The sequence below is a fragment of the Hippopotamus amphibius genome, chromosome 16 (assembly GCF_030028045.1).
Source record: "Hippopotamus amphibius kiboko isolate mHipAmp2 chromosome 16, mHipAmp2.hap2, whole genome shotgun sequence".
Taxonomy (NCBI): domain Eukaryota; kingdom Metazoa; phylum Chordata; class Mammalia; order Artiodactyla; family Hippopotamidae; genus Hippopotamus; species Hippopotamus amphibius.
Genome location: NC_080201.1, coordinates 60,261,401 through 60,282,272, shown reverse-complemented (window position 1 = coordinate 60,282,272; position 20,872 = coordinate 60,261,401). Strand labels below are relative to the sequence as shown.

The window sequence follows — 20,872 nt, the reverse complement described above, 5'->3', positions numbered from 1 at the left end:
GGCACGTGTGACTTGGGTTGCCTCTCTGGATTTCCACCTTCTCCTAGATTTCAGACTGAAAATTCTTCTCTCCTGCCAGCATTTTGAGGGTTTTAAGAAGAGTTACAATGATTTTTTATTTTAAAATGAAACTGCATTTTTAGTTATTTTCAGCAGGAAGCTGGATCTGATATGCAGCTCACAGAGCCCCTGGAGATGGGGAGATGGTCCTCATCTCTTTCCCTCTTTTTTTTTTTTTGAACGTGCAGTGTGGCTTGTGGAATCTCAGTTCCCCAATACCTGGGCCACAGCAGTGAAAGCCTGGAATCCTAACCACTAGGCTATCAGGGAACTCCCTTCTCTTTTCCAATTAAACTCACTTCCTCTGTGATCTCTCTTAGGCTCATGACTTGAAATGTTATCTGTATGGTGACATGCCAAGTTCATGTGTCCAGCTAGAACTTTTCCTTAAATTCCAGACTCATAGATGGAGCATCTTCTGTTGATTCTCCACTTGCGTGTCTAATATGCACCTCCCACTCCTCACGTCCCCAGTAGAGCGCCCAATCCACTTCTTTAAAAATCCCTTAGGGGGCTTCCCTGGTGGCGCAGTGCTTAAGAATCAGCCTGCCAAAGCAGGGGACACAGGTTCGAGCCCTGGGCCAGGAGGACTCCACATGCCATGGAACAACTAACACGTGCACCACAACTACTGAGCCTGTGCCCTAGAGCCTGTGAGCCACAACTATTGAGCCCATGTGCCACAACTACTGAAGCCCACACACCTAGAACTCATGCTCTGCAGCAAGAGAAGCCACGGTGATGAGAAGCCCTCACACCACAACGAAGAGTAGTCCCCACTCTCCACAACTAGAGAAAGCCCGCAAGCAGTAAAGAAGACCCAACCCAGCCAGTACATAAATAAATAAATAAATAAATAAATAAATAAATTTATATTAAAAAAATCCCTTAGGGACTTCCCTGGTGGCCCAGTGGTTAAGACTCCTCACTCCCAATGCAGGGGGCCCAAGTTCTATCCCTGGTCAGGGAACTAGATCCCTCATGCCGCAACTAAGAGCCTGCATGCCACAACTAAGACTCAGTGCAGCCAAAATAAAAAAATAAATCAACATTAAAGAAAATATCCCTTAAAGACTTTGCCTCTGTGGCAATGATGGCTTCACACCTGCCAACTGTTACCAAGCACAGGGCTTGCTGCTAGATGCACCTAGAAGCCAATATGATGGCATGGGATTTTGAGAAAAGAAAAAGCTTTATTGAGAGGTCGACCAGCAAGGAGACAGGAGGCAAAGCTCAGATCTGTCTCCGCAACTTGGGTTTGGTCAAAGTTTTATGAATTAGGGGAGGAGGTTGGTATGCAGAAGCAATGACAGGGCAGGTTTGGATTGGAGGCCATTTATTGTAAGGTATGTAAAGGGGGCTTCAGCTCCAGATCTTCCTGGACAACAGACCCTTTGCTTCTGAAGGATTCTGGCATTCAGGTCTGCTTCTCACCAACTCCACCTGGTCCCACCTGGCTGCTCCCATTTCATATCCCAGGCTTTGCAGCAGTCCCAGAGGAGCTCACCGTAGCAAGTAGAGTGATTAGGTGAAAGCAAATCAGAGCCTGCCCCTTTTCTGCTCAATCCCTGAACTGCCTTCACACCTCTGATATTGTGATTTATAGTATAGTAAGAAATATATATGTTTGGTCTTCATCCCTGTTTCTGGCACAGATCTATTAAAAATCTTTGGATTTCCTAAGTAATGGGAGTGATAAAAGTGTCATTTGTTATTTTAATGAGGTTGCTTTTAAGAAGCACTTAGAATGGGGCTTGGTTGCAGGGGAAGCCCTAGAGGTGATTAGAGGGTTGGAACTTTCAGTCCCATGCCCTTGACCTCTAGGGAAGAGAGAGTGCCCCAGAAGTTGAATCAATGACCAATGGCCACTGATTGAATCCATCATGCCTATGTAGGGAAGGCTCCAAAAAATCCCGAAACACGGGGTTTGGAGAGATTCTAGGCTGGTGAACAGATTCAGGGAGAGTGGGATACCCAGGATAGCATGGAAACTCCATGCCCCTTGTCACATACCTTGCCTGAGGCATCTCTTCATCTGGCTGTTGACTTGTATCCTTTAATATCCTTTGTGATAATCTAGTAATCTAGATTACTGGTAAAATAGTAAATAAATTGGTTTCTCTGGGTTCTGTGAGTTGCTCTAGCAAATTAATGGAACCCAAGGAAGGGATCATGGGAACCTCTGATCTATAGCCAGTGGATCAGAAGCACAGGTGATAACCTGGACTTGTAATTGGTGTCTGAAGTAGAGGCAGTTTTGTGGGACTTAGCCCTTAACTTGTGGGATCTGATACTATCTTGAGGGAGGTGGTGTCAGAATGGAGTTGATTGCTTGATGATGTGGAAGAAACCCCCCACCACACACACACATCAGTATTGCTATTGGAATCATAACTCACTCAGTGTGACAATTCTTTTTTTTTTTTTTTTTGTTTGTGTTGGGTCTTCATTGCTGCATGCGGGCTTTCTCTAGTTGCGGCAAGCGGGGGCTGCTCTTCATTGCAGTGTGTGGTCTTCTCAACTTGGTGGCTTCTTTTGTTGCAGAGCACTGGCTCTAGGCATGCGGGCTTCAGTAGTTGCAGCATGTGGGCTCAGTAGTTGTGGCGCATGGGCTTAGTTGTTCCGCGGTATGTGGGATCTTCCTGGACCAGGGCTCGAATCCGTGTCCCCTGCATTAGCAGGCGGATTCTTAACCACTGCGCCACCAGGGAAGTCCTGTGATGACTCATTTTATGTGTCAACTTCAACTTGGCTGGCCAAGAGGTGCTCAGATATTTGGTCAAACATTATTCTGGGTGTTTCTGTGAGGGGGTTTTTGGATGAGATTGATATTTGTTTGTGTTTTGTTACTTTGTTTTGTTTTCATTTTCATTTAATTTTGTTTATTGAAAAAAATTAAAAAATTTTAATACAATGTTTAAAGGTTACTTTCCATTTACAGTTATTAAAAATATTGGCTATGTTTGTCATATTGCACAATACATCCTTGAACCCATCTTGTACCCAATAGTTTATGCCTCCCACTCCCCCACCTTTATATGCCCCCACCAGTGGTAACCACTAGTTTGTTCTCTATACCTGTGAGTCTGCTTCTTTTTTGTTATGTTCACTAGTTTGTTTTATTTTTTAGATCCCACATATAAGAGATATACAGTAGTTGTGTTCCTTTGTCTGCCTTATTTTGCTTAGCGTACTGCCCTCCAAGTCCATCCATGTTGCTGCAAATGGCAAAATTTTGTTCTTTTTGTGGCTGAGTAGTATTCCATTGTATATAGATAGATACATAGATAGATAGATAGATAGATAGATAGATAGATAGATAGATATACACATCTCATGGAGGAGATCGATATTTAAATCTGTAGACTGAGTAAAGCAGATTGCTCTCCCGAATGTGGGTGGGCCTCATCCAATCAGTTGAAGGCCCGGAATAGAAGAAAAGGGCTGATCCACCCACAAGTAAGGGAACTCCTCTTGCCTGACTGCATTCCAGCTGGGATATCTTTTTCTCCTCCCTTCGAACTTGAAACAACAGCTCTTCTGAGGTCTCAAGCCTGCATGCCTTCAAACCAGAACTCCACCATCAGCACTCCTGGGTCTCCAGTTTGCTGACCGCACATCTTGGAACTTGTCAACCTCCATAATCACATGCGTCAGTTCCTTATAATGAATCTCTCTCTATATGTATGCATGTCTTGTTGGTTCTGTTTCTGGAGAACCCTAATATACCCAGAGTAAAAGTCAAATTCTTACAACAGTCTCCAAATTTCTTCATACTCTGACCTAGGATACCTCCTGACGCACTCTTCTATTTCCTCCATTAATCACTCTGCTGCCCTGTCATCCAGCTGCTGCTAAACACAGCACACGGGCTCCCACCTTGGGACTTTTGAATGCGCTGTTCCTTCGGGATGAATCCCTTTTGCCTGGATACCCATAGGAGTCATTCTCTTACTTTCTTCATGTGTTTACTCAGATGTCACGCTCTGCATGAGGCCTGCCCCAGCCACATTTTAGCAACTTTCAGCAGTTTTCAACAATTCCTCTTCTGCTTTCCTGTTTTTAATTCGTTCCTTAGACTACATCATTCTCCAAGAGACTTGTGCATCTTAGTTTTCTTATTAAATGTTGGTTTCCCTGCTCAGATTTCTGACCTACTTTTTTTTCTTTTTTTTTTAAAGTTTTATTTAATATATATTTGTTTTATTTATTTTTGGCTGCGTTGGGTCTTAGCTGCAACACACGGGATCTTCACTGGGGCATGCAGGATCTTTAGTTGTGGCACGCGGGCTTCTCTCTAGTTGTGACATGTGGGTTTTCTCTTCTCTAGTTGTGGCATGCAAGCTCCAGGGCTAGTGGGCTCTGTAGTTTCTGGCATGCGGGCTCTAGCTGAGACACGTGAGCTTAGTAGTTGTGGCACATGGGCTTAGTTGCCCTGCAGCACTTGGGATCTTATTTCTCTGACCAGGGATCGAAACCACATCCCCTGCATTGTAAGGTGGATTCTTTATCACTGGACCACCAGGGAGGTCCCTTGACCCACCTTTTCCATCCCAGGAGCTTTTCCTATGTTGTATCTCCAGAACATGGGGGCGTGGCACACAGTGGGTGTCCCCAAAGCCTTAGTTGAATGAGCGAGTATCAGTGCCAGGCTCTGTCCTAAGCACTTGACACATATGAACTCATTTAACCCTCACACAGCATTTCTGCTAGTGTCTCTTTTTTTCAGATGAGCAAACTGAGGCACAGAGGGGCTAAGTAACTTTGGTAAAGCTGAACAGGTGGTAGGTGACCTGGTAGGTAGGTAAGTGTCTGGGTTCCAACCTGGGCACTCCATGCCCTCAACTCCCACTTTCCAAATGCCCTGTGCTCGGGTCTGCTTTGGGCATCAACACCAGGACCAGAGTCTGAGGCTGCCTGGGACAAGGACAGGGATGGGAATGGGGACCCAACTCCAAGAGGTCGGGAGGCTCCAGGGTCACTGGTGGGGGTCACATCTCTGGTGACCACTGTGGACCAAGTCATGTCCAATAGACATACTTGTTGCTGAGAACTTACCTTCTCTTACAACTTGGGGGCAGGCCTCCATCACCTGGACCCTCAGCCTGGGCACCTATCAACACGTGATAATGAATTTGCTCTTTGACCTCCCAGAGGCTCTGATACCTAGGGAGCCAGCCAGGTGACACTATCTTCCCTGTGTAGACAACAGTGCACGGGGAAAGGGCTACAGCTATGGGGCCTTAGAGCCTAGACAAGCCTTACCTTTCAGTAACTCACAGTTTGCAATTGCAAATGGGAGAGGTGGGGGAAACAGGGTGATTTCCCAGCCTGATCTTCCTCCCTCCTCTGGCCTGTGACGTCCAAGTTCCCCTTTCATGGATGGAAGAGCACTCTCTCTCTCTGTCACCCACGGGCTTCCTGTGGGGGCTTCCTCCGTCCCTCCCCACATTCAGGGCATTTCCCTCCCTGACAGAGGCACCTGGGCTCGGGCTCTGCGCTGGCGGATGCGGACATGGTGCCCCAGCTGCTGCTGCTGGCCCTGCTGTGGGGGGGTGAGTGGGCCGAGGGGGGAGGGGCGGCACGGGTGGGGGAGGGGCTGGAGCTGCCGCTGAGCCTCTGTGTCCCCCAGGGTCCCTGCAGGAGAATCCAGGGTACAACCTCCGCGTGCAGAAATCAGTGACAGTGCAGGCGTGCGGGGGCGTCCACGTGCCCTGCTCCTTCTCCTACCCCTGGAGTTCATGGTATTCCTCTCCTGAACCCTCCATCTATTGGTTCCGGGAAGGGGACGACATAGACAGTGAGCCTGTGGCCACAAACAACCCAAACAGATGAGTGAAGCCAGAGACCCAGGGCCGATTCCACCTGCTCTGGGACCCCAGCAACAACAACTGCTCCCTGAGAATCAGACACGCCAGGATGAGTGACACAGGAGTCTACCTCTTCCGAGTGGAGAGAGATGAAGTGAAATACACTTACAAAGATAAGAAGCTGAATTTGCAGGTGACAGGTATGGCAGGGGGCCCAGGAGAGGACCCTGGGACATGAAGATCCCCATATTAGAATAGGAACAGCACATAGGTCCACTCCCTGCTCCAGGTCTTGGGGTTTAGGGGTTCAGAACAAACACAGGATTGGGGGTGAGCTATGGCCCTAAGGCACTGGTCCCTCTCAGGGTCACACTCCCCACCCTCTCTGGGGCCCAGGCATCACCGTCTCTCCTCCTCAGCGCCAGCAGAGAATCCCAACATCCACTTTTTGGAGCCTCTGGAGTCCGGCCGCCCCACAAACCTGACCTGCAGCCTGTCACTAGTCTGTGAAGTGAGACAGTTTCTCCTGTTCTCCTGGGCGGGAAATGCCCTGAATGGGATGAACACAGAGGCCCTCCACTCCTCGGTGCTCACCCTCACCCCGAGGCCCCAGGACCATGGCACCAACCTCACCTGTCGTGTGAAACTCCAAGGAGCTCAGGTGACCACGGAGAGAACCATCCGACTCAGTGTCTCCTGTGAGTGAGGAGGGGAGCTGGGTCCCTGAGGGCAGTGGTGGCAAGGGAAGGGTCCAGTCCCAGCCTCCATTTGCCAGAGGAGATGGGGGGAAGGAAAGCCCCATCCCTTCCACTCAGGGGGCTGCTGGGGTGAAGGGCTAATGCCCTCCCTGCCCCTCACCCCATTTTCCCTTCCCAGATGCTCCACAGTTGTTGACCACCAGATTCTTCCAGGGAAACGTCACAGGTGAGAACGATAGTCTCTTCTCTGTGGCTGTGATGGGAGCAGGTCTGTGCCAGCTCAGGGCTCAGGGCTTGGAGATGAGACCGTTCCTCACTCCTCAGCCCCCGGGCTCTGGGTCTGCCCTTCATCCACCTTCTCACCCACATCTCACATTCATGGACTGAGTATTACTTTTGGCTGCTCCCTTTCCTTCTCTTCAGTTTTTCATTTTATTTTTAATTGTGGGAGAATGCACATAAGATAAAATTCAACATCTTCACCAGTTTTAAGGGTGCAGCTCAGCAGCATGAAGTATGATGTTGTGCAAGCAATCCACAGAGAGAGCTCTTTCGACCTTGCAGAACTGAAACTCTGAACCCATCACACCCAGCCCCCCAGCCCCTCACCCCTTCAGCCCCTGGCAACCAGCACTCCACTTTCCGTGTCTGTGATAAGGACTACTCTAGGTTCCACTTTTTATTTTATTTATTTATTTTATTTTAAAATGTATGTATGTATGTATGTATTTTTTAATTTATTGGCTGTGTTGGGTCTTTGTTGCGGCACACGGGCTTTGTCTAGTTGTGGCCAGCGGGGGCTCCTCTTCATTGTGGTGCACGGGCTTCTCATTGCCGTGGCTTCTCTTGTTGCGGAGCGCCGCCTCTAGGAGCATGGGCTTCAGTAGTTGTAGCATGCAGGCTCAGTAGTTGTGCAACACGGGCTTAGTTGCTCCGAGGCGTGTGGGATCTTCCTGGAGCAGGGATCAAACTGTGTCCCCTGCATGGCAGGTGGGTTCTTAACCACTGCGACACCTAGGAAGTCGCGGTTCTGCTCTTCTTTAAAAAATTTCTGCCTGTCCCCACCTCCTGTGATAGGCACCCTCTTTCTGCTCTGATCTCATCATCTTTGCCAGGAGCCTCCCGTGTTCCCATTCCCCATAGCTCCATCCTGGACCCCATTACAACCTCTCTCCACTCTCCTGGGTGTACTCATCCCATCCTGAGTCTCCACCTGCAATCCCACCCCCATCCTGACCCTATCCTGATGCCTCCCACTACTTTATACCTCCGGCCACATCCTACCCATTTAGCCACCGCTTGCTGTTGCCTGTCAACCTCACCCCCAGCCCCCACTGAACCCAAATATGGTCTAGACATCCCTCCACACATTGCCTTTTCTCACCAGCGGCACCCATGAGTCAGGGTGTCTCCAGAGCTTCACTTCTCAAATCACTTCCCTCTTTCCATGTCCTTGGCCCCAGACCCAGTTCCAGTTCTGTCCTGGACCTGGGACCATTGCCTCAGCCTCCTCCTCAGCCTCCCTGCCTCCCGTCTAATCTCCAGTCCAGGTCCCATTGGGCCCCAGCAGGGTTTTCCAAGCCTCAGAGTTGATTCTATGCTTCCCTTACTCATAGGCTTCTACTGCTTTCCAGTAACCTCCAGGCAGAGCCCCATGCTCTCAGCCCAGCTCCCAAGGCTCCACATATCTAACCCTGCCCTCTCTCCCATCGTTATTGTGTCTTTGTTGCTCCTGGTCCTCTCTTCCAAGATGCAGGCACAACTGCCTTTCCCCTCATCTTCCAGGCCACTCATTCTTGGCACATCTTCACCTGAGCTGCCCACCCACTTCTCTCCTTCCATCCTCAGAGCAGCCCCCATCCAGACATGAGCACCAGCACTATTGCCTCTTCAGTCTCAATGAACCCATCCCTGCTCTTGTCACATGGCCCATCTTTCTACTTCTGTCTCCTTGGGAAGAGTAAGGGAGACACAGTTCTCTCAGTTCCACCCCCCCTGCTGTGCCTCTCTCACCCAGATGTGAAAGGCACGTCACTGCGGGTCCTAGAGGGCCAGTTCCTGCGCCTGTTCTGTGTGGCTGACAGCAATCCCCCTGCCACGCTGAGCTGATTCTGGGAGGGAAAAGCCCTGAGCCCCTCCCAGCCCTCAGCCCCCTGGGGTCCTGGAGATGCCCCATGTAGGGGTCGGAGATGGAGGGGAATTCACCTGTCAAGCTCAGAACCCTCTGGGCTCCTGGCACGTTTCCATCCCCTTCTCTGTGCAGAGTGAGTTGCAGGACAGGTGCTGGGGGGGGGGGGGAGGCAGCCTGGTCAGCCCCTGGGGCTGCGGGAGGGGCTGGGGTCTGGGGACAGAACTTCATCTCCCTCCTCCCTCCCCAGAAAGCCCCCCTTCCTGCAGCTGTGTGACTGAGGAGCAGCAGGGCTCCTGGCCCCTGGTCCTCACCCTGATCAGAGGGGCCCTCATGGGGGCTGGCTTCCTCCTCGTCTATGGCCTCACCTGGATCTACTACACCAGGTGAGCAGACCTGTCCCCCTCCAGGGACGTCTGGTAAATGGCCCTGGAGTTCCAGGTGGGGCTGAGCTGGCTCATCCTGCCTGGAGCCAACGTGTCCGACGCTCTGACCTGAAACTGTTTGCCTCTGCAGGTGTGGAGGCCACTAGGGAGCAGGGCTGAGAGGTGTGGCTGAGTCTCCCTCCTTGTCAGGACGGGAATCACGTGAGGATGCGGAGAGCCCAGAGGACAGACGCGGGGACATCACTGTGAGCTTCCCCTGGAAACACTCGACTCGAACCCTGTCTCATCTGTAACCAAGACCTTTTCATTTGTGGACATGACTACGTAACGACACGAAGAGTCAATACCATTGAAAGGAGACTTTCATCGCTTACATTTTCCAGGAGAATGTGGCACTTCACGCTGGGTAGGGCAAAGGGGAAGCATGAGGTTTTGCTTAAGAGGCTGGAGCAGGTGTGGGGAAGCCTTTACTGGGGCTTCCATGGGAAAGGCTATGCTTGGCAGGGAAAATTCTTTAGGATCTCCTCATTTAAATGATTCTGGTGGGCTTTGGGCTGCAGGGGTGGTTTAGGGTAAAGTAAATAGTGACTCGGTGAGGGAGGGGTAGATAAAGGGGGTGGTGCGATTATGGGGCTAAGGACTGATTTGGTTTTATTTTAAAGGTGAGGTCCTGGGGGAGCCCTTTTCTGTCTCTAAGAACTGGCTGACCCTGGGAGACAGTGTCCTTTTCAGGCCAGTAAGCTTTTTAAGATGTCCCGATATCATCGGATATAGAAAATAAAGCATAGTTATTGAATACGCACCCCCACTGCCTTCGCCCTGTTTCAGAAGTGCCTCTCCCCAGCCACTACCTGCTTATGCTCTTGGTCCTGCTTCAGTCCTCCCCTCCCACCTTGCTCCTCTCTCTGGGTCCCCAGCCCCACAAAGGGGCTTCTCCTCTCATGACCCAGAAGTTACCTGGTTAACACCAGAGTTACTTGTCTCCAAAACTTCCCTGTTAGTATGGACATCCACACGCAGTAGAATCAGGAACAGAGCTCTTCTTTCTCAGTTCCAAGTCACCTACTTCATGATAATTAGTACAAAATATCACAACATTTCATTATTTGAATGTAGTATTAAGCGAGAATAATATAATATGAACATCGATCTTACTGTTTAGTTTTCCTGTGAGCATTTCTAAAGCAAAATGATTTCTTAATCTACAATTAGTTTTGATTGATCTGTTATAAATAAGTCTTCTTCTCCTTCTCCTTCTCCTTCTCCTTCCCCTTCCCCTTCTTCTCCTTCTTCTTTTCTGGCTAAGAGTCAGGTGGGATATTAGTTTCCCAACCAGGGAATGAAACCAGGCCCCCTGCAGTGGACTGCCAGGAAGGTCCCACAACTAAGGCTTCTTGTTTATTCATTGTTTTTTGATGCCTAACTTAATGTGAGCAAAATTTACAAATCTAAAGAGTACAATTAGATGGATGTTTATGTGTGTACACATCCTGCTTACACCACCAAGTTCAACAAACAGATTCTTTCCACCTACGCCTGGTGGTCAGGTCGCACTGTCAGAACGAAGGGGCCTGGGCTGAGGTAGGAAGGTGGAGGAGCAGTTCTCACATCTCCCCTGGAGGAGCAGGGGGTGGGCAGCTCAGGGGGAGATGGGCTAGGAGGCGAGACAGCCTGGAAGGTGAGGGGCAAGCACCCATGTCTACAACTTTCCAGGGAGGACCCGGAGCAGCAAAGACAGGATAACTGGGGAGAGATAAACAGGGTCAGGTATGTGGAGACCTGAGTACCAGGTTCTCCCCTTTTCTGTCCTCATGGATCCATGTGCCAGGCTTCGTGCTGTCTCTCAGTATTATGTTTTTCAGATTATTCATCTTTAAAATTTTTCTTTATTGTAGTATAGTTGATTTACAGTGTTGTGTTAGTTTCATGTACACAGAAAAGTGATTCAGTTATATATATATATAAGAATATATATATTCTTTTTCATATTCTTTTCCATTATGGTTTATCCCGAATACTGAATATAGTTCCCTGTGGTATACAGTAGGACCTTGTTTTTTATCCATTCTATATATAATAGTTTACATCTGCTAACCTCAAACTCCCAATCCATGCTTCTATCAGCCCCCCTCCCTTGGCAACCACAAGTCTTTTCTCTAGGTCTTTTCTCTAAGTCTGTTTCTGTTTCTTAGATAACTTCATTTGTGTCATATTTTAGATTCCACACATAAGTGATGTCATGTGTTATTTGTCTTTCTCTTTCTGGCTTCCTTTGCTTTGTATGAGATTACCCATGTTTTTACACGTATCAATGACTCAGTTTTGGTTTTGCTATAGTTTTTGCCTTTAAAGTGGTATTTTACATGTGCCTATTCCTCCAGTTATGTATTGACTGTAAAAAAGGGTGATGTTGCATTTGTTTCCTAATTTTGGCTTTTTCAAAATAACTTTGATATGAATGTGGTGATGAAAATAGGAGGACTAGCACTATTTTCCTGGTGGGTATGGAACTGCTTTGCCATCAGGTAGGCATATATTTAGTTCTAGAAGGTACCATCAAAGAGTTCTTTTGAGTCGTCAAATGAATTGACTCATACATCCCACCATCATATATGAGCGTTCTGCTCTGCCTACATCCTTAGCAGCTCTTGTATTACTTGCACGCTCAGTTTTCAGCCTTGGAATCCATTTGTGGGGTATCTCGTTACCTTTTTAATGTATTTCCTTTCTGTGTAGTGATGTTGAGCCATTTGAATATCTTCTTTTGTGAAATTCCTGTTTTGCTTCTTGACCATTTAAAAATAGAAATTGGGCTATCTTTTTCTTATTGCTTTGAGTTCTTATTCTGGATGTGAATCATTCTTCAAATTGAAGTATAGTTGATTTATAATGTTTTGTTAGTTTCAGGTGTATAGCAAAGTGATTCAGTTATATACCTATACATACATATATTCTCTTCTGATTCTTTTCCATTATAGGTTATTACAAGATACTGAGTAGAGTTCCCTGTTCTACACAGTAGGTCCTTGTTGGTTATCTATTTTATATATAGTAACTTACATGTGTTAATCCCAGACTCCTCATTTATCCCTTTAAATTGTGAGTCCTTTAACTTTCTCCACTTTTCTCTCTCCTCTTTGCTGTACAGGAGTTTAATTTTTTTAAATGAAATCCTCTTGTCAGCCCTTTCATTTATATGTAGTGCTCCTACTGTCCAATTATGAAACCTTTGTATATCGCAATATCTTTTTTAAAATTAAAGTATAGATGACATATAAATTTATGTTAGTTTCAGGTGTAGAACGCAGTGATCCACCACTAAATACTTTACAAAATGATCACCCGGATGGGTCTAGTAACCACCTGTCACCGTTTAAAATGATGGCAGTATTATTGAATATATTCAATTGGTATAGTATAGTTCAAAATCAGGGAATGTGATCCCTCCTGCTTTGTTTTTCTTTCTCAAGATTGTTTTGGCTATTTGGGGTCTTTGGTGGCTTCATACAAATCTGAGGGTTATTTGTTCTGCTTCTGTGCAAAATGTCATGGGCACTTGGACAGGGATTGCATCAAATCTATAGATTGCTAAGGGTACAATGGACATTTTCACAATATTGATTCTTTCAGTCTATGATCATGGTAAATCTCATGATTGACTTCTTTGTGTCTTCTTCAATTTCTTTCATCAATGTCTTATAATTTTCAGAGTACAGATGTCTCTCATCCTTGGTGAAATTTATTCCTGGGTATTTTATTTTTTGGATGCAATTGTACATGGGAATGTTTTTAAAACTTTTCTTTCTGATAGATCTCTTCCTGCATTTTCCTAGCACTAAATACAAGGCTATTTTGTGTAAGTGTTGTGGACAGCAGGAGAAAGTGGTCCTTGAGGACAGGAAACAGCTTGAATGAGATATCAGGTATCATGTTGCAAACACTCAGGCTTCATTCTCACCATAAAAAGTTTCTTCCTGGATGTCTGTCTCTGGTGCCCAGGCTGCTGGGGCTAAGAGGCATCTCCCAAATCCTCATCCCAATGTCATGGGATCCAGAACTTTCAACAACGCTTCCTCTCTGCTCCACAAGAGGGAATGTCCTGCTTCACATTACTTTATTATCCAGTGTCATTTTAGTTTCCTCTTCATCTCATTCTCCAGAAGTTTACACGTCCAAAAGTATCATTAGTATTTTCATGTCATGTGAATACCATCTCAATAAAATATTTCTCTTAATTTGTTTTTAAAATATATGTATGATATACATACTCCTTTCACGGATATGAAGTCTGTAACTCTTCTTGAAGGTGAAAATGGTGCCTTCATTTCTCCAGTTTGATTGTTTGCATTCTTTTATTTTTTATTAGGATGGGCATTGTGCCCCTGAGGTGGACTAGCCTGGCCTGGTCTCTGGCCTCGGTGCCCAGATTTCCTGGCACAGGTTATGGGGAAAATTTCCTCTTCTGCCCTTCTGTCTCTCCCTTGTGGCTTCTGGCTGCAGTTTCCTGCCCTTTCACCTATCCCATCTGTTTCTCATCCCAACATGTGTGGGGCGAGGGGAATGAGGCTGTCCCTGGGCAACATCTGAAATCTCCTGCTTGAGAGCTGCCTCTAGTGTCAGTGGTACGAAGGCCAGAGGATTCTTGACTCTACATCCTGTGCACATGGGAAACGTTTCCTCTAGATGAGTCACTATCTGATAAAAACATAATGTGAGCTTCTTATAGGAGCCTTATGTGTTATTTAAAATTTTCTAAAAGCTATATTAAGAAAAGAATTTAAAGGTGAAGTTAATTTTAGTAATATATGTTATTTACCCAAAATATCAAAAGTTTGTTGTTACATAGAGAAGAGACCTGTGGTTGCCAAGGGTGAGGGTGGTTGGGATTGGGAGTTTGGGATTATCAGATGCAAACTATTATATATAGAATGGATAAACAACAAGGCCCTACTGTATAGCACAGGGAACTGTGTTCAATTTTCTGTGAAAAAATATAATGGTAAAGAATACAAAAAAGAATGTATACATAGATGTATGTATCACTGAATCACTTTGCAGTACAGCAGAATATAACACAACACTGTAGATCAAGTATACTCAAGTAAAATAAATATATATAACTCTATTGTCTCAATTTTTAATCATTATAAAATTATTAATGTGGTAGTGTTGCAGAAATTGATCCCATGAGAAACCAAGCACCACACTCGGAGGGTTGGAGAACTCAGGTTTATTGAGCCAGCAGCCCCAGACGAGATAAAGCTCCAAAATTCTGGGCCCCGTTCTGGGTGAATTCTCTCCTTATATAGGTTAAAACACATAGCTACAACTGGCGTTAATTGATTGGCTACAGTTGGCATTAATTGATTGGCTTATTTGATTGGCTACTCAATTTTCATAGGTTACAGGTGATTACGTGGGAGTTGCTAGGGGTTACATGCAAAGGGTTTTTCAAACAAAGGCGAGCGTGCATAAAGCTATGAACTGCAAATTTTCCCTCATCATTTCTCCCTTCTTGACGCTTCTAAAAATCTTTATAAGGCGTCAAGTTCTTGATCATCTAGGCCCGTGGGTTGATAACGTCTCAGGGCCAGAAGGTGTATGCTGGCTCTCCTATCCGTAGTGGCTTCAGCCCAGCTGGAAACCACTCTCATGAATAGTGGTCCATGTGATTCCCTGACCTGATCTAGTCATGCAGATACATGGAGTACATGAGTGGTCCATCTTGTTTTCTAATGCACTACAGAAATCATTATTATACAAAACAATTCTACTACTTTTGTGCAGATTGTAGCCAAAATGACCCCTTGTGTTTGGCCTATAGAGAGCATCAAGGCCAGTGGTATAACTAGTCTCTACAAGGCAAGGTGTCATCATAACCCTGATTTTCAGATGTCCCTTGTTGAATTCCTCAAGCTTCCGCCATGTGTAGACCAGTCAGCCCTGGAGTGACTGGGGCAGGGCTGAAGCTCTTAGACTGGAGCTTTTGCGGTCCAGGTCTCTCACCCTTCTAGAGGCGCTGCTTTCTTCACCTGGGTGTGGTGGATCCACGGTGTTATTCCTGTAACTTTAACAGTGGTAGGGGTCGCCAGGATGACCATATGAGGGCCTGTCCAAAGTGGCTGAAGTGGTTCCTTTCTCCTATCTTTTACCCATACCTCATCTCCTGGCTGATAGGGATGAACCCAATTGCCCAAAGGAATGGAAGTCTTTTTTAGAGCTTCTATGGTAATATGGCAAAAGACCTTTCCCAGGGCCTGGAGGTGTTGAGACGTCTCCAGGTCAGCTAGTTATTGAGGGTATCCCTTGGGTCTCCCTACCACTGGGTCAGGGGGGAGGTCTCCCGTAAAAGATTTCTAAGTCTGAGGACCTCGTGGTGCACCGGGCTCGAGGCAAGGCTGGGGGCATTATGTCAATCCATGGTAATTGGGTCTGGATTATCTCAGACACAAAGGCTGGCCCGTTGTCAGACCTTATGGAGAGAGGTAGCTCATATCTGGGGATTATGTCTCTTAATAGGCCCTTGTCTACCACTTGTGCTCACTCAGTGCACATGGGGTCGGCCTCAGCCCATCCCAAGTAGGTGCAGACTAGCACGAGCAAATACCTATAGCCCCAGCAAGGCTTAATTTCAGTAAAGTCCACTGTAAATCTTCAAAGGGTAACATTCCAACTGTCTGTACCCTGGGGCTGGGTCTTGGTCTTTGGCTGACATTGTTTTGTGCACAAGTCATGCACCTAGCACTGATCTGGGCACACAGGGTTGGGAGCTTAGGAACGAAAGAGTAGTGGCTCAGTAGACTTTCTAGTGCAGTTTTTCCCAAACTAGGAACTAAGAGCCTTTGGTCCAGAAGCTTCCACCAGCCTTCCTTCTGCTTAGTTCCTCCCTCATTTAAAGCCCATTGATCTTCCTCTTTGGTATATCTCGGGGAGAGGGGCAATTCCAGTGCTAAGAGGACCATAGAGATTGGTTCAGGGCCTGATGTGGGACTTGGTTGGGTCGCTGCCTCCTTGGCTGCCTGGTCAGCCAACTGATTTCCTTTGATGACTGGATCAGTCCCTTTCTGGTGGCCTTTGCAATGGATGACTGCCACCTGGGAGGGCTTCCAAATTGCCTCTAACAACTGAAGGATTTCTTCTTTGTTTTTGATTTCTTTTCCCCCTGCTGTTAGTAGTCTTCTTTCTTTGTAGATGGCTCCATGTACATGTCTTGAGTCTGTGTAGATGTTGGCTCCCTTTGGCATGCCTTAACGCCTGGGTGAGTGCCATAGTTCAGCCCGTTGTGCTGACCACCGCTGGGGCAAGGGCTCAGCTTTTATTATTTCATCTGTTGTTGTTATGGATGTGACCGGGCACTGCCATGGCCCAACTCTTTGTGTGAGGACCCCCAATGCAGTGTGATTTCTCTCATGCACGAAGAGGTTAAAGTCCCATATCACATCTGGCAGCCCTAACGCTGGAGCGCTGGTTAGGTGTCTTTTTATTTCTTTGAAAGCTTTTTTTTGTTTAGGTCTCCACTCTAGAGGGTCCCTACCAGATCCTGCTGTGGCCTCGTATAGCGGTTTGGCAATTTCAGAAAAACCCGGTATCCAGATCCGGCAGAATCCGGCAGCCCCGAGGAATTCTTGGACCTCTTTCTTAGTTCTTGGCTGCAGTATTGAGCAGATGGTTTGCTTCCTTTCATGTCCGAGTGCCTGATGTCCCCTTGAGATGATGAACCCATGGTATCTGTCCTCTTGTCTGCAGATCTGAGCCTTTCTCCATGGCACCTTGTACCCTGTGTTGGAGAGTAAGGCCAATAGGGCTTTGGTGCCTTTCTAGCAGTCCTCTTGGGCGGGACTGGCTAGCAACCGGTCGTCACAGAGTGTTCAGCTCCAGTGTCTACCATGAAAGTCATTGATTGGCCCCCAATTTTCATCACAACAGTTGGCTTCCAGGGGCCCAGGGTCAGGGAGCCTGGTTTCCCCTATTCTGACTCTGTTCCATCCAGGCCAGTAAGATCTTGGACGACTGGCTCAAGCTGGTGCCTTCCTCTGCTGGGTTGATTGAACTCTTTTGACCCTTCAGTTGCCCCTCTGCAGTGGGGGCATTCATTTTTCCAGTGCCTGGTTTCTTTGTAATAGGTGCACTGGTTGCGATGTAGCGGTGGTCTCCTCTTGGTTTCCCCTTTCCGCCGGGGAGCAGCCTGCTTCACCGGACCTGGGTGCCCCAGTGTGGTGGCCAGCAGGGACACTTTCTGCTTCATGTGCTTGTCAGCCTTCTTTTGGGCTTCACAGTCGCGATTCACAAACACCTTGTTTGCGACTTCCAGCAGTTGGGTGACATTCATCCCAGCGAAGCCCTCAAGTTTCTGAAGCTTACGGCGGATGTCAGCATAAGACTGGGCCACGAATGCCGCATTAACCATGCATTGATTCTCTCACGCCTCAGGGTCAAAAGGGGTATACACCCGGAACGCTTCACAGAATCTCTCCTAGAACTCCATGGGTGATTCATCTGGCTTTTGGTGTACTTCCATCGTCTTGGACATGTTGGTTGGTTTCCTAGCCCTTGCTCTCAGCCCCTGCAGCAGGGCTTGTTGGTACTTGACAAGTGAGTCCTTCCTATCTGGGGTGTTGAAGTCCCAGTTGGGTCGGACATCTGGTGCGGCCCCCAGGGCCCATGCTGCTGGATCTATTGTACTAGCTGGTGTCTGCTCTTGGAGCCATCTCTGAGCCTCTGATAGAATCCGGCAACGTTCCTCGGTGTTGAAGAGAGTCAGGAGGAGATGGCGACAGTCATCCCAGGTAGGTTGGTGGGTGTGAAAATGGACTCAAGGAGATCAACCATTGCTTGTGGCTTCTCCGAATAGGATGGGGTATGGTGTTTCCGGTTGAGGACGTCGGTAATACTGAAGGGCTGATAATAAAGGACCGGGCATCCTGGCTGGATGGAGCCATCCTCTTTGACCTGAGGAAGGCCTTGGGCCTCTCGCAAGGGCATCTGCAGGGCTGTGGGCTGCTGCACTGGTTGGCCGTCTGAGCGAAGCTGCAGTGGGCTTGGAGGGGACTCTGGATTTGGAGGCAGTGGAGACACAGAGGGTGGAGGGCTGTCTGGTAGAGGATGAGAAGGCTGAATGGGAGCTGGTGGAGCTGTTGGTATATAGGGCCGAGGCAGAGGGGGCTCTTCTCCAGGGTTCTCTTGGTGGATAACCTTGGCCAGTTTTTCTTTACTTTTTCTCGGAGCCGGTTGGGCTACAAAGATCCTACACTGTCGTTGCTTATTTGTGCAGAACCGAACCCAGGGAGGCAGCTGAACAGCAATTTGTAACCAGGAATCTATGTATGCAAACTGGTCTGGGTGCCCAGGGGTGCCTGTCGCCACTTGGTACACTGCTCTAACCATAGGGAGATCCAGGATACCCTCTGTAGGCCATCCTACCCCAAAGGTGGGCCACTCCAGCTCCTACAATGTGCGGAACTTTCCCATGGTCATCTTAACCCCACAGTCTCTGGAGAAACCTTTCTTAAAGCTTTTCATACAATCCAAAACAGTTGGCTTTGAGGAATTTCCTCCGATCTTAACAAGTGCAACCTGCTTCTTTAAAGAGGAGGGAGAAGGGAAAACCCAATATACTGGCTCAGAAGGTTAACTGAGGAAAGGGGAGGATAATCCAAAGTTGTAGGCAATTATTCTTTTCCTCCCCGTGTATCCCACTCTGTGTCGAAGGTGCAGAGACAAACAAGGATGGGTGCCCCCTCTGAAGGGAAGACCACTCAGGTGCCCACCTGGCCACGTCACCGTGGGGAACTTAGGTGCCTCTTAGCTTTGGTGGGTGGTGTAGAACCCCAACTTGAATCTGACTCACAGGGAGGGACTGGGTCTCCCAGAGACAGATACCACCCTAAGCTGTATGAGGTCACCATGGAACCGCAGGTTTGGACCCACTCGGACTCCGTGGCCACGAAGGCCGTGGAGCCACACAATCATCCTGGAACGAGGATGAACCAGGGCACTCACTAATATACACATTCAGACCAGAGCTTATCACAGTGCTTCTCCTCTCTGGGAAAGTCCCTAACTAATGGGTGCCTCCCCGCTCTGGGAAGGTCCCTAACTAGTGAGTGCCTCCCTGCTCTGGGAAGGTCCCTAACTGGTGGTCTTCTTACTGAAGACCTTAGGAGGTGATCAAGCTCCTCTTCTGTCTGGAGATGGGACCTGACTGGGTTCAGTGCCCTGGGGCCTTACCTTATCCTGTGACTGCTCCTGGTGAGTCGGTCCATCCCTCCAATGAGTCCGGTTGGGGTCCAGCCGTCCTGAGAGTCAGAGCACCGGTCCGAAAGAGAACTCGGAAAACTGTCAGGTGGCATGCCTCCTCTTTCGTCTTGGAGCTCCTTTGCCCTGACCTGGCCGAGCTACCAGTCTGGTGGCTCAAGGGGCCGGTGTGGTTGGAATCTCACTGGGGCCTCCAAAAATGTTGCAGAAATCGATCCCATGAGAAACCAAGCACCACACTCGGAGGGTTGGAGAATGCAGGTTTATTGAGCCAGCGGCCCCAGATGAGATAGTGCTCCAAAATTCTGGGCCCCATTCTGGGTGAATTCTCTCCTTATATAGGTTAAAATACATAGATACAATTGGCATTAATTGATTGCCTACAGTTGGCATTAATTGATTAGCCAATCAAATAAGCCACTCAATTTCCATAGGTTACAGGTGATTACAGAGCACAGGAGTTGCTAGGGGTTACATGCAAAGGGTTTTTCAAACAAAGGTGAGCAGGCATAAAGCTATGAACTCCAAATTTTTCCTCATCAGTAGTGTGATATTGTGATTCATAACATGAAATATATATTTAGTCTTCCTTTTTTGTGGCACAGAGCTTATAAAACCCATGCAATTTCCTAAGTGTTGAGAGTAAAGGTGTCTTTTATAATGTTAAAGTGGCAACTTTTGGAAAGTATGTATAGATATGGACTGTTTGCTAAGGAATCCAACCATGTGATTAGAGGGATGGAACTATCATTCTAACCCCCTGACCTCTTGGAAGGGGAGAGGAGCTGAAAGTTGGATCAATAACCAATGGCCAATGATCCAATCAATCATGCCTATGTAATGAAGCCTCCATTAAAAGCTGAAAAGTGTGCAAATTCCAAAAACTTCCAAGCTGGTGAAGAGGTGGAGAAGGTGGGAGAGGGACAGGTCTGGAGAGGGCATGGAATCTCCATGCCCTGACCCATGCCTTGCCCTATGCATCTCTTTCATCTGGCTGTTCCTGAGTTGTATCCTTTGATAATAAGCCAGTAACCTATGAAGCGAAATGTCACTCTGAGTTTCTGAGCTGCTGTAGCAAATTTTTTCAACCTGAGGGGTGAGTTGTGGGAACCTCTGAGCTGTAGCCAGTGGATCAAATGTACAGGTAACAACCGGGACTTGAAAGTGGCATCTGAAGTTGGGAAGGGAAGTCTTTAAGGACTGAACTCTTAACCTGTGGGATCTGACACTATTTCCAGGTAGACGGTTTCAGAATTGAATTGAATTGAAATCTTGAACACACTCCTGGTGTCCAAGAATTTCTTGTTGGTGGAGTGGGTGAAGTGGAATTGGTCTCAGAATACCAACATAGTTTACATTCATTTCCTTGTACTAAGTCTAGAACTCCAGTGTGTGCTTAACCCTTATAGTACTTCTGTAGCCCCTTTCAGCACCCATCCTTATAACCACATTTCAAGCTGCTGATTTCCACGTGTGGGGATTGGCTACCATTGGTCGTGGCTGCTCTAGAACATGCATCCAAGGAGTGGAATTGCT

General features: G+C 47.5%; 1 protein-coding gene across 1 annotated transcript; it reads left to right on the top strand.

Moving 5' to 3' along the window:
• Positions 1-5,575: 5,575 nt before the first annotated feature.
• On the top strand, positions 5,576-9,999 carry LOC130838923 (sialic acid-binding Ig-like lectin 14). Its single transcript, XM_057712649.1, is given in 6 exon segments — positions 5,576-5,615; positions 5,693-6,070; positions 6,290-6,568; positions 6,747-6,794; positions 8,947-9,082; positions 9,213-9,999. Coding segments are annotated over 6 exon segments (897 nt in total). The 3' UTR covers positions 9,229-9,999.
• The last annotated feature ends 10,873 nt before the right edge of the window (positions 10,000-20,872 follow it).